The sequence below is a fragment of the Bicyclus anynana genome, chromosome Z, assembly GCF_947172395.1.
Source record: "Bicyclus anynana chromosome Z, ilBicAnyn1.1, whole genome shotgun sequence".
Lineage (NCBI taxonomy): Eukaryota > Metazoa > Arthropoda > Insecta > Lepidoptera > Nymphalidae > Bicyclus > Bicyclus anynana.
Window position 1 is genome coordinate 13,908,083 of NC_069110.1, and position 14,582 is coordinate 13,922,664.

Genomic DNA, 14,582 nt, shown 5'->3' on the forward strand with positions numbered 1-14,582 from the left:
AATCGACCGCGCATACCACTGCGCCACGGAGGCCGTCAAAATTTTCTTTAATTAAATTAATTAATTTAAAGTTCTTTTATTAATAAATATCATCATCATCATATCAGCCGACCGACGACCACTGCAGAACATAGGCCTTTTGTAGGGACTTCCAAACATCACGATACTGAGCCGCCTGCATCCAGCGAATCCCTGCGACTCGCTTGATGTCGTCAGTCCACCTGGTGGGGGGTCGGCCAACACTGCGCTTACTAGTGCGATTATATGCGTTAATAAATATAAATTTGATTAATAAGCTTAGAACAATTAGATATGGTTAAAAAAATTACACAACATTTTATATATAGACCATACATAAACTAAAATAAATAAGTTATGAAACGACATGCGATTTTTACCTTCATTTCTAATTTCTTTGTTGGTAAACAGTACTCATCAAGAAAGGCTGTAGTATAGGCCTATTTCACCATCATATGCACTAACAAGAACGAGAAATATACACACATATTAAATACAATATAAACTATAGCGACACTTCCAACAACTCCTCTACAGTGCCCTATTGCGGGGCTCTGAGCAAAGTACTCAGAACCCCGCAATCGGGCGTGGATGTACAACCCCGACCGATATTTACAATAATTAAATATTACAAAGTCCATTTTAACATGTAATATGATATGATACATATTAACAATAACGAGGAATACATATGAATACAGTATAACCTCTATACAGGGTGCTCGGGAGTATTTGCCATGACTTGGACAAGGTTATAGCCTTTAAGGAAAATTAATAAAATATGTCCAAGAAACGTGTTCTAAAATGAATATTTTCGGAGTAAATAAAATTTATTTTGAATATTTTATGCATCCTTATAATAATGACGCTGCGTACGTATAATGTAAGGTAGGAAAACATGAAAAGCTTTTATTTTTAGTTAAAAAAAATAGTTATGCAGTTCGGCTCCTATAAGTGGACTCGTCTACACCTTGAAGTTATGGGAAATACTCTCGAGCACCCTGTATAATGACACTTTCAACAACCCCTCTAAAATGCACTCGTGGCGAGTGCCCAGGGCCACAATCGGGGGTGGAGCTAGATCCCCAACCTATGTCTATATTAATTAAGTAAAAATAAAAAGGTATATTTCGGGTAAGGTTAACGTCGGTCACGGGTACAGTGAGCACACGTTTTTTTATCTGTGGACGGTGTCTATAAAAAAGAATTTTCAAAATCGGTCAATGAATGACAGAATTATCGCTGGACATACATAAAAAAAAAAAAAACATACATACAGCCGAACGTAGAACCTCCTCCTTTTTGGAAGTCGGTTATAAAATAGGAAACTTTTCCAGGTATACGTCCAAGCCCTCCAAAGCGTACATCTCGCAGACTTCCTATAATCAACCCTGTAACCAGTAAGTATCCGTTTACATTCATATGTTTTATGCATTTTGTGCAACTTATGTATAGAGCTACTTCAAAAATACCAATGACTTTGTACATAACATGTAGAGACCGTCTAACATAAAACTGAAAACCCCTTTGTAGTTTTTTACTAATTCCAGTGTTTCATTAGTATTCGGATGCCGATTTTACTGCAATCATTATCAAGTATCAACTCATTCACGCATTTATACTTAAATAGCAGACGCTGCGCGGTTTCACCCGCGTGGTTCACGTTCCCGTAGGAATAGGGGGATAAAATATAGCCTATAGCACTCGGGGATACTGTAGCTCCCCAAACAGTGAGAGAATTTTTCAAATGGGTTCAGAAGTCTCAGAGACTAATGCAGATTTCCGTCTATTATGAAAGTATGATATATGAATCTTATGTGTGTTGTTTCTCTGAGACGTTGGCTATTTTTGATGACATGTTGTTGTTTGATGTATTTTTTTTAATTATTATTCCATACGCTGTTAATGTATATTGACAATGCGCTTTGGCTTCGTAGTGCCATGATAATTGTTTTAGATACCTATTTATGTAAAAAGCAAGATTTATCAATAAGAACCATCATACACAGAGAACCGATTATCTCGGTAGAGAATCACAATCCTGGATGTTGGCTATAGAACAAGTAGCACTTATTAGTAGAACATCCAAATATCTTTTGTACATTAGAATAAGTATAACCAAGTTCATCCATACTTTTAACACACGAATACATGGCAGTCCTTTTATAAAAGCCCGTATTTACAAAGAAATATATTTATATTTATTAATGGTATCTGCAAGGTGTAAATAGAAAATATAAACTTTCAAACGTTTAACGTTAGTAAGATTAGCCAATGTCTAGTACTAATTCGATTAAAATACGCCTTAGAATTGAAGAAATAAAATGTTTTATAGCAAAACCTAAAGCGGAACTTAGAAAGCGATGTTTATTATTTTGTCGTCCTAAGTTTTGTTATTATCTAGGAATATTTATAAATTACTTTGATCTTCAGATAATTTTTTTTTGACATAGTAATAAGTGTATACCTTGTATCAGATTAGTATGCCTAAGATACGAAACACTAAATATATCTCGAGGCAAGGCAAAGAAAAATGTCTGCCAATTTCGGTAGAGTCGAAAATATAGCTTTCATTCTCATTGCTGAGAACTGGGAGCTGGAACTGGGAGAACTCAGCTGAAATGCTCGACAATATGTACTATAACGTCTATCCAAATAGAGAAGAATTTTATGCGCAATTATTCTAATTATAAATAAAAACATAGCATTGGAAACGTCTAGGGGCGTATAGATTTACCTATAGAATGCCTAGACAGTTTGTCATATATTTATTATCATTCACGTTGCCGGTAACTTAGTATTTGTTTGGGACTTGGATACTAAAACAAATGGGAAGTCTAAATATGCATGCATATAACATACTAGTGAATTGACATATCGTGCATCAACACTTCTTTGCAAAATTCTGTGAACATTACCAGGGTGTCCACATTTTAGAAATACAGGCAGAAGAATCAAATCAAAATTCATTTGTTACAAAAGTATTTAGTTTACAGGGAAAGATAGGAAAAGGTCAGGGATTTTAGGACATTCGTAGTGGACACCCTGGTAACATTGTAACGGATAATGCAACTAATGTTGATCACACTGTAGATAGGCTAAATATATTTGCATTTTAAACCGAGTCATATAGTTCCCTGAAGTTATCTGATGGTGCTTTTGTATTAAGTCCATAGACAATATTGAGCCTATCTATCATTCTATCTAATTGATTTGATGTCTCTTACAGAACAAGATATATTCTCTGAACTATATTCTAATGATAGCCAATATATGAGTGGCGACTCCAATGAAGGGCAAAATGTCCAACCGGTAAGGATGCTTTTGCTTTAAAATTAAAGTATAATTTATGATCTTAAAAATATAAATTCTGATCTTTAATTTGTAATTATTCCTTAATTCTTACACAATGAAAGAAATACTAAAATACTTTTTTATAATTTTTCAATAATGTAATTGATTGCTCTTGATATGTATTAAAGAAACATAAATATGTGCAGGAGCCAACACATAGCTTTGCAGAAGAGTTCGGGAGAATGGTAAACGAAGCGGTTAACCAGCCATCGTCGCCAAGTGAAAAATATAAAATGAATTATATTACTAAAACAGTCGAAGTGCCCGTCACAACGGCAAGCCTTATAAAACCTCATTCAAACGCAATAAGTACTGTTAATGTTAATATAGCAAAGTCTGAAATATTAAATGTTAATGAAAATAAAATTGTAGAAAATGAAATCATAGAGTTCAACGAAACGCCGGTAGTTTCGGCCATATCAGATAGTCCTGTTGTAGTGCCTAAAATATCAATGAATGTTAAGCAACTTCAAAAGAATAGTGAGCAGAGTCAACCATTAGCTGTAGATAATAAGAATTTGCCAACTAATACGCAACAAAAACAATATAAAAACAAACCAGATGTGCCTCAAGATGAATTAGAAAAGCAATCAGATATTGTGAGTTCTACTGTAGTTCCTCATAGTACGTTTAATATACAAGCGGTTGTGTCTGCCCCTGCGTATGTGCCTGTTTCGGCGTCTATATCTCTGTCCACTTCGACGGCTGCCACTTCCACTACGTCCACCATGGCGGCGGTCACCCCTCTGCCGTCTATCGAAATGCCTGCGCCGCAGCCGCAAAGAGTAAGAGAGCCCCGTGAACGAGTGCTCTCGGAAGACAAAGAGAGATTACCTTCAAAGCCAAAGGACCAAGAGAAAGAAAATGTCAAGCTCAACGGTCCCGCTGCGGTTGGTGAGTACTATTTATTCATTTACTTTATTAAATATGCCTAAGCATGGCATAACAAACATAATCGCGCATGTGTGTATAATAATTGTCTATATAGCGCTGCATTTCTCTGGATATTGCGTTCTACTTAGAGAGAGACTGACAATTAGAGAATTATAATGGAATTGCTGTGCCAGCCGCCTATATGTGTTTGAGTGTCTAGTATATGTTACTGGCAATGTGTATAATTCAGGCATTATATAGAATGCATATACCTACATGTAACCATAATAAGGAAATCTCTTAACATAAAATAATAAAGTTAGAGTTCAGATACGATTTCTTAAAATCATGTTAGAGGTATATTTCGATACCTTTGTAAGAAAGTAATGGTATACGTTTTTAATATAAACGTATTTTTTTTTTATAACAGACGGGATTTGTCTGGTATTCTAGGGAATACCGGATTGTATATATCGAATATATAATACAAAATAAGAGATCCGTTTTTGTACTACGTACGTTCGAAACCTTAAAAATCGAAATTGAATTATATAATTGTCACGAACAACAGGTAAAGTTTACCGTAAATTATGCTAATAGATAACTGTACTGAAAAGAACAGAACTATTTATATTCAGTATCTGATGAAAACACAAGTGTTGTGTTATCAGAAATCTACCGAGGTCGCTTTTTCATTCTTTATAAAATACCTCTAAATATATCACAATTATGTTGTGATATATTTAGATACCTAAAAGGGAATATTTAATTGCGCCTTTATTTACAACTAGCGGACGCCTGCTATGTCGTCCGCGTGGAAATATATGTAAACGTTCAACCCCTCCTTCTATATAAATTTTCACATTTTTTATGTATAATAAAAAGTCAAATGATCATTTTACAAAACTATATCTCTATAAAAAAACTTCAACCCCTTTTTAATTATTTAGGGATAGAATTTAAAAAATCTTGAATGACATTAGTATTTTTCTGGTAATACACGTATCAATTTTTACAAATGTACTCGTAACTTGAAAACTGAACGATTTTATATACAAACTTTCAACCGTTGTTTCACCCCCTTCCGATTTAATTTTTGCGACAAAAATTATACTTTAACCTTTCACGTATTATGATCTTAAATAGTGCCGAATTTCATTTGAATTATTACAGTAGTTTCCGCGTGATGCCCGGTCAACAAAAACACAGACAGACAGACAAAAAATAAAAAAAAATATATTTTTGGCTTTAGTATCGATTATATACTGCCCTTCAACAAAAATTTTCAAAATATCTTCAATGTACAGAATTTAACCTGTAACAATTTTATTATAAATTAAATATTAAATTAAATACTTAAACAATACACATCACTATCTAGCCCCAAAGTAAGCATACAGAGCAGCTTGTGTTATGGGTGCTAAGATAGTTGATATTATAATATTCATATACATTTATATACTATATATAAATACTTATATAATGTATAAATACACACAGACACTGGAAAAAACCCATGTTCATCACACAAACATTTTCCAGTTGTGGGAATCGAACCCACGGCCGTGGACGCAGAAAGCAGGGTCACTACCCACTGCGCCACACGGCTGTCTGTGTATTATAAGTATAAATTTGAGCAATGTGTTTCCCCCTCCCTACTTATAGTCCGTCCAGTAAGTAATATTAGGATTAATCGCTTTCTCAGCGATTTAATCCGAAAACGGTTCATTTTACAGAAAAACTGTAAGATACATTTTTTGTAGACAATTTTATGAGGAACAATTTGTATTTTGACCTTTATTGACCTCCGAGCAATAGGTCGCGAAATATTTGCGAAAAACTGAGATTCGTGACCTTTTGACGTTTGTAACTTTTTAGCCGGCACGACATCGATGTCGATTTTTCTTCATAATAACACCGTAATAAAGGGAATACAAAAAATCCCTAAATGTCTAAAAGTACTGGATAATCTACTGCACACCACACTAATGACCATTATTTATTAAAATATATACCTATGAGTATATTAATAAAATTGCTGAATTTTACACTGAACTGAAATAACTACATATCTGACCTTTCTTTTTTATTGTTGTGGGGGATGCATCGAGGGGAGGCACTGTGGTTATGTCTTTGATGAAGATCTCACTGCCTGACAGCGGATACATGGGAAGTTTGCACACCGTGAATTCACCGTCATCTTCCGCCCGCCAATTATTTACTGACCGTGCCATACCTCGGTGTGAGCAGCCAGGACCAATAAATTCCAACTCTCTCCCCGGGGCCGCGCCCTACGCTCGTGCTTGAGCTTTTTTAAGCTGTATTTGCGTAGACAGAGAACTAAATAGACAACTGTTTAGCGTACCGTTGTGAGTCAAAAGAGGGTTGTTAATCTATCATGTTTTTGAAATGTGGGCTAATTGTTGGGTTTATTGTTATTGTTGAATATTTATCTACAAACCCATTATATTATATCAAAACTAAACGTTACTTTTAATGACCCTAAAGCTGTAATTTAAAACGTTTCTTGATATCAACCAATATATTTAATAAAACGTAGACAGAGAAGTAAATAGACGAATAGATATCATTCGTAGAATTCCCTTAAAAGAGAGAAAATATTTTGACAGACACAGCTACGGGTCAAACAAATCTGACAATCGCCAATCAGGAATATATTTAGCGCTCGGTATTCAATTTTGAAATATATTATATATATGCTACATTTATTTTTACTCTCAGTAAAAATCAATGTAGCTACCCAGCATAAAAAATAACTATTTTAGCTCGACTATACACAATAGCAAATTAACTTTCACTCAGTTCGGTTTTCAATCGTTATTTTACGAATTACGAACACAAAATGTCCATTCGTATTATTAATTTGATTCAAAATAGTCAGGGTCCCTAATCGAAATGAAATGTTTGTAATCTATTCACTGTCGACTTAGATCAAATATGTGTATAAATATGAACGTTACTAAAAGATGATGACTATGATTTACTGACAGACAATTTTGTTGGTGAATTTGGGCGTGATATTAGTCCTTTTGTAAATGGTCTGAGTGTCTGAGATACCTAGGCAGGTTACAGCGCCATCTATTGAGCTTCGTATTAAACGTTTTACACAAGAACAATGAATCTTTAATATTACTAAAGTCCGGCCGCTCGGAGATCGAGTTTGTGAAAGGTCGTGATCGAATGGACAAACAGTTGGCATAACCTTGAAACAGAACATAGTGCGTATATTTATAGTGCGACACAAAAGAGTAGAAAAAAAATTTGCACGATGTAGTCACTTATTTTTTCTCATAGGGTAACAATGTGTCCTGTCATCCACTTGGGATTGCAACTACCTTCATACTTTATAATAATTGATATTTTGTTAATATTATGTTCTTATTATAATTAAAATGATCTGTTGAAAATAATATTATATCTAACTACTATAATACTTACTATCTAGCCCCGAGTAGCATCATGTGTTATGGGTACTAACTAAGCTGATTCTATGATTTACATTTATTAAATTTAAATAAATTCAAGTCAAACTCATCTGAATAAATAATATTTATTGTAATTCGTCTGGTAATTATCCGAATTTTCACTATGATTTTATTAATCTTATAAAACTATCAATAATGGTTGTTCGCTCTATAATGGCAGATTTTTGTGATAATGACAGTAAATGCGGTGTTGCCAGACAGCAAGTTTATTAGTTCAATTTTATTAACTTCTACTCTCTCGTAAGTCGCAATAAACGCCACGCCAGTTCGAAATTATATCGCGCATTCAATCACGACTTGTCAGAAACGCAATCTCAAAGCGGCCGGACTTTAATCTAAGTTTGTCTTTTTTATTTTATACTTTGTGTCTAAATAATTTTAAAATGTGTTTTAACCACGGTCATAGTTATTCGCAAGTAACGCGTATTACAGCAAAACTACTCGTGAACTACACTTCTGTATTCGATCAGCTGTTTGCAAGTCGGCCATTTTGATGCGTAATCGTAATTGGTTTGAGCGATCGTTTAGGTATCGTTCAATTCTTTAAATCGTAAGCGCTTGTCACAACTATTGCAATTAGGCTACCTCTCACATAGCGATCTCTATTTACATTTGTACTAGAAATTTTGTTGAACGAATAAATATCGTGGCAATATGGCTACAAGTTTTCTTTTCGTTAGCGTCGATCACGTGACATATCGATTTCGAACTTGAATTCTCATATTTTTAAGTTTTCGTGAAAGTTTTCTATCGTAGAAAAAGTAAAATATTTCAAGTCAATCTACCTCTCTTACTCATGTTATAGAAAAAAGATAGAGATAGCACTACTTTACTCACAAAAGTGTACCCATACACTTAATAATTCACTGCCAAAAACCTTATTATTATTATTATCCAACGTCAAAAGAGTCAACAGCAATACGCTTTTATAGTAATCAGTAGACCATGCCGGATATTTAATAAAAAAAATCGGAAACATATGCAACCTAGCACGCCACTATGGGCTGCACTATTTGAGGAACCTATCGCATTTTCATTGACTCTTTTAAACAATTGCGCTACGTTTTCGTTGGAATGTTTTATTTGCTGTTAACTAACATTATGTGTAATCGCTATTTCACTTATGATTTTTAGCAATCGGTAGGTTATGTAACTTCATTTATCTACAAGATAAGATAATGGCATAGTGATCAGCAAACAAAAAGTTTTTTAATAGATTTTTCAATAAAGTTATGTTTGCAAAATCGAAATTCAATCGAAAATGTATAGAAAGTTTGCGTTACTTGAACGTGTGTGTTGAAATAGTTATTTGTTCAACAAGAGAGCAAAGTCGGTTATTGTCGTGAGTGCCGAAATTGAATCCCGAGCAATCGAAGTATTCAACGTTGGAATCCTGAGCTTTGGGGGGAATACAACGGCACAGGAAACACAATTCTTTGGTCTCGTGTGACACATACAATCCTCTCTAGCGAAACTATACAAGATCTAAGAACAATATTTCAAATATTATCATTGTCATCATGATCGTTCTATCGATCGAGCCTATTTTAATAACACACTATAGGGACGTGGATAGTCATTTCTTCGCACTATTGACAAAATTGACATATATACCTAAGCTTTACGTATTGATTATGAATAATATAGTAATTAGTCCTATACTAAGAAATTTCAAAATGGCGCTCATTTTTATTATTTCCATTTTTGTAATTTATTAAATACTCAGATATCCATTTTGAACTAGGTTGGTCCAATAATAAAAAAAAAATTGAATTGGCGCACATTTTTTAAATTTTTTACTATAGGTTATATTTTTATGATTCTTGCAATGCTTTTATATCGATTTTTAACGAAATCTATCCAATATTAAATTTCAAAATAAATTTAATTGTATAAAATCTTAATCTCTATAGACACCAATGGATGAAACTGATTTTTTTTCCTCATAAATTGTTTACATTTCATAAATACAAGTAAATGTCAAGAAGATAGTTATTGTACGTAACGTTTATATTATAACAAAAATAATGAAAATAAATCAGAACATTAAATACTTAATAAAATTTTAATAACTTACTAAGAAAGTGAAAAAAACGGTATTTTTTCAACACAAAAACAATATCGGAGACTTACGAAACACTAACACACATAAAACGACTTCGTTATAAATAAATAAATATGTATATAAATAAATAGTGACTTTAAAAATATATTATCTAAAAAGCTTAATCTTAAAAGACAGCAACGAATGAAAACTGATTTTCTCTCTTAAAATTGTTTACATAAATGTCGCTTCCAGTAATCGTTAAAAACGAAACATTGATCGATTTTGTACCTGCGCACAACACTAGTTCGGCAGCTGTCTACAATCCACATGGAAGAATTCAACATGGCTTCTTTTACGTTCTCAGCCGTGCAATGAAGACTGTTTTGGATAATTTGTAACCATTTTGAGTCATTTATATTTTATACAAATATTAATTATTTATCAGAAAAGTCTTAATTATAAAATAAGTAAAGTAGTGAAGTGAACGCTAAGATTTATTCCTGATCCGTGAGTGACCTTTCGGTTAGACTTTCTTTTACCATATTGCTACTTTAAAGTATTCGATTCCTTCTGAACAATTTTTTTTACATACTACATTTCCAAACAACGATAAAGTTATTTAATGTGTCTAAGATCTATTTAGCCGAATAGTCTCTACCTACTGTGCCGTGAACTCCCACGTGGAAATACCTCATGCCTCTATTTATAGCAATCGAACTTGGTGCACAAAAAGCAATAGACGATATTGAAAAATAAGTGAAAATGCCAATGTTTCAATATGTAACCTAAGTGCATTGTGTTTATTTCAAACCGCGATCTAAATTTAAAGTTGAACACGTATTTTACACGGTCTTTATTTCGCTCGTATCAGGTACCTGCCATTTTGCATTGCTAACAGAGTGTCGTTTTATACTCGTACACCGTCTTATTATCTGTTATCTAACAAATTATACACAGATTTAGTCCGATTTCTACATTTGGTGACCTCCATTAATGCCGACATTTAGTATTAAAGAAAGAACATTGCAACAGTGGCATGACTAACAAAAATTAACATGAAGTTATCGAAAACATATTAAAGTGAAAGTTGATTTTGCTGAATTCTCTAGATTTTAAATCAATATAATAATGTATAGGTCACATTTCAGTGATTGTTGCATTTGCTGCATAGCCAGATCCCCCTCAAAGTACTGTATTTGACATTGAGACAGGTTGCTTTACATAAATGTTCATTCATGTAATTCAAATGAAACCTTTCAAACAAAGTACATTTTACAATGATTCTATGTTGAGTTAGACAGTGACAAAAGGTACATTAGGGAGTTGAGCAATAAAAACAATAATAAACATAAAAATATATCAACAATTTCAGAGATTAGTTCAACTGATAGTTTGCTGATAACTATCAATCCTTCAACTAGTCAAGTTATCAATAACTCTGGAACAGAGCTTACAAATATAGTGAAACACTTACCTGCTAAGACAGAGACTGATTTATACACTGCGGACAAGAAACCGGAGATAGTGATTAGCAGAGAAAACACATTCCCTGCCAAGTCAGTGCCCACTGCCACAGAACTTTTATCTGCAAGCATAGAAAAGCTGGCTAAGGAACAACCGATACAGTCTGAAGCCAGTACAAAGCCCGAGTCTACTGCTATCCAAGCCCAAGTAAAATTAACTCAAGGAATTGCAAGTGTAGCACGCAATAATCCTGATCCAAGGATGAAAGATATAAATCTCAATAGCAAAACAGGTTAGAACTTTTCAATTTATTTAACAAATATTGATGAATATTTTAATTAACAGAATAATAAATATTTAATATTATATTTGTTTATTTTCTTTAAATGAATAGTAATTAAACACTTGAGCAACTTAAGGAAAATCTGCAAGGGATCGGGAGTTGTGGAAAAGTTTGGAGGAGGCCTTTGTCTTAGAGGACAAAGAGAATGTATATACAAACTCTGAATAAAGGCTTTTATGATTATTAATTAAACACTTATTTTCATCAAAGTTAATGGACAAAAATTTTGCAGTTTACTTATATTAAGCTTGTTTCATTTTATATAGATTCAGATCCAGACACTGCAAATGGCAATACCTCTGAAGTAGCAAAGGTTGAGGCAGTGAGAGATGAGGCAAACAAAAATGATAAAGCAATAAAAAATGCTAAAAATAGTAATAAGAAATCAAATAAAACTGCAAACAACGAACAGGCAATTAAAGCCGAATCATATGAAAATGGTAATGATGAGACTGATAAAGTTAGCAAGGAGGTGGAGACGCCAATAGCTATGGAAGACGAGCAAGCGTCATCCTCCGATAAACCAGTGTTCAAAGTGCCAGCAGTACCTCCTCCACCGTCCTTAGCTGCTGCCCCTAAATACAAATACTCAGATGGTAACATTTTTTATTATACATTTGGTTGATTGTACTATTCGATATACATTGTACATATTATATATTTCTTGCACATGTTGTGTATAGTTTTTTTCCAAAAATATTTTCACTATTTCCTAACTAATATATTATTTTTGGTGTATAAGATAAATGCACAATAGTTGTATTCACACTTTGCATGCTTTTATTATATCTTAATATTAAAATATCAATGAAACTTACTTGTGAAGATTATGTATAATAATGCAAATATGTTTTGTGACAACATTATTTCCATTTTAGATCAATGGTCACCAAATAATAGATCTGGTAAGAAACGCTATGATATTGGGCTTCTTATGCAAATAAAAGATGACCCGCTCTCAAAAGCCAAGCCAAATATACCTTTGCTGGAAGCTTGTAATGTGATGAGGGTAAGTATAAAAAAATAGAACTCTTTTTTTTGAAATATGATACTTCTAAAAAATGTTTCCTTTTTTTGAAACATGACACTTGTTACTAAAAATGTTTTTTTTTTTAGACTACACCCATCCAGGAGTTGATGACATTCAGTCCTATCTCGAGACCCATAATTGATTCACTATTACCCAACTATGCAAAGAATTCTGGTATCAGTTCCAGGAGCAATACTCCAAGGGAACCCAAGAAAGATGGCAGAAATATGCCACAAAGTGGTATGTAAATATTAAATAAAACTCTTAACTGTATATTACATTTCTAGTTACACTGAAGAATTATTGTTCATAATGTATTTATTATTGTAAAAACTAGAATTCAATCTAAGAGCTATGATAGCACAGTGGATAAGACCTCTGCCTCCAATTCTGGAGGGTGTGGGTTTGAATCCGGTCTGGGGCATGCACCTCCAACTTTTCAGTTGTATTCATTTTAAGAAATGATATATCACGTGTCTCAAACAGTGAAGGAAAACATGGTGAGGATACCTGCATATCACAGAATTTTCTTCGTTCTCTGCCAATCCACATTGGGCAAGCGTGGTGGACTATTGGCCTGACCCTTCTCATTCTGAGAGGAGACTCGAGCTCAGCTGTGAGCCGAATATAGGTTGATAATGATGATGATGATGAGTATTTAATTTAATGTTTCATTTTCTAATTAAAAGGTAAAGGCAGCATGAAGTTGGCACCAACACCAAGTGGTAGCAATGCTCACCGTCAGTTTATTTCTATTTCCCTGTCACGTGAAGAGGTTAAGTTGAACCAGTCCAAAGATGCCTGGAGGCCAACACGCTTCAAGAAGAGTGGTCTTAGCGAGGAAGAGTTCAAAACTCAGGTAAGTTAATAATATAGCTCAGGTTCAACTTCAGTTAAATTTTTTTGTCTCTATCCCAATGCTTTTGACTTTTATCTTAAACTAGCGGAACCGGACAAGCTTTGCTTTGACTGTCAGTATAATATTTGAGTGAAACTAAGATACTGTTACAGGCTGATATATGTCTAGAGATAGTTAAGAATGATTATTAAGATGTAGAGCTCAAATTAATGAGTTTAGATTTTGCAAATAGATAAAGTTGTTGCTCTATATTGGGCTTAGGCTGACAATATTTTGATTCTGTAATAATCGCTGTCAGATTGTAATGATATGATGAAAAGTAACACAATAAATTTCCCACATCTGTATTGCACAATCCATGTGCTATAAGATATTTGTATCTCACTTGTGCTAGCCTGACTCAAGCGTAGGAACTTATCAGCTGCATAACTTAGAAAATGAGAATATCATACTCAGTACTCTACATATAAGATACTAGTAAACGCCATGTGATTTCACCTGTGTAGTTACAGTTTCCGTGGGTGTACAGTGATAAAATATAGCCTAGTAAGCCTTACTCAATCCTAGGTTCTGCAGCTGATTGAACTTTATTAATGGATACATATGAGAAACATCTAATAATGAAAGAATTTGAAAAATTTTTCAAATTGGTCCAGTAATTTTAAAGTCCATTTATTCCAAACAATCAATTCTTTCCTCTTTATAACATGAATACAAATGTACATTCACATTGGTTTCGTGTTATATGATAACATCCATATCTAACATCCATATCCAGTGACACGATTCTGTAAAATAAGTGTCAGCACTTTATACTTTATTAGATCAAAGTCAGCTTAGTGTCACTTAGGTTTAAGTTCAAGTATCAAATTATACTTTAATGACGTAATTGTATCACGATACGCCTGTGTATCTGTAAACTATAAATAAGGCTTCCAATTTCTTTAAGTGATGACTGCAATTTGATTTGCTTTAGATGGAAAACAACTGGTCATCAGATTTTACTTATACCTAGGAGTTTGGGAATTGACATATGAAATGAAATGGTTTAAAATTAGATTTGATAACTTAATGCTTCTGGTATAAGA

The 14,582-nt window shown here is 33.4% G+C and overlaps 1 protein-coding gene across 2 annotated transcripts in view; it reads left to right on the forward strand.

Annotated features, from left to right (window-relative positions):
- Positions 1-14,582, forward strand: part of LOC112047834 (eukaryotic translation initiation factor 4 gamma 3) — a 65,074-nt gene that overhangs the window by 32,161 nt on the left and 18,331 nt on the right. For both annotated transcript variants that reach the window (XM_024085097.2, XM_024085096.2), the window contains 8 exons: positions 1,356-1,418; positions 3,248-3,330; positions 3,519-4,266; positions 11,171-11,554; positions 11,872-12,201; positions 12,484-12,614; positions 12,722-12,875; positions 13,325-13,494. In XM_024085097.2, coding sequence (XP_023940865.1) covers positions 1,356-1,418; positions 3,248-3,330; positions 3,519-4,266; positions 11,171-11,554; positions 11,872-12,201; positions 12,484-12,614; positions 12,722-12,875; positions 13,325-13,494 — 2,063 coding nt within the window. The remainder of the gene's footprint in view (positions 1-1,355; positions 1,419-3,247; positions 3,331-3,518; positions 4,267-11,170; positions 11,555-11,871; positions 12,202-12,483; positions 12,615-12,721; positions 12,876-13,324; positions 13,495-14,582) is intronic.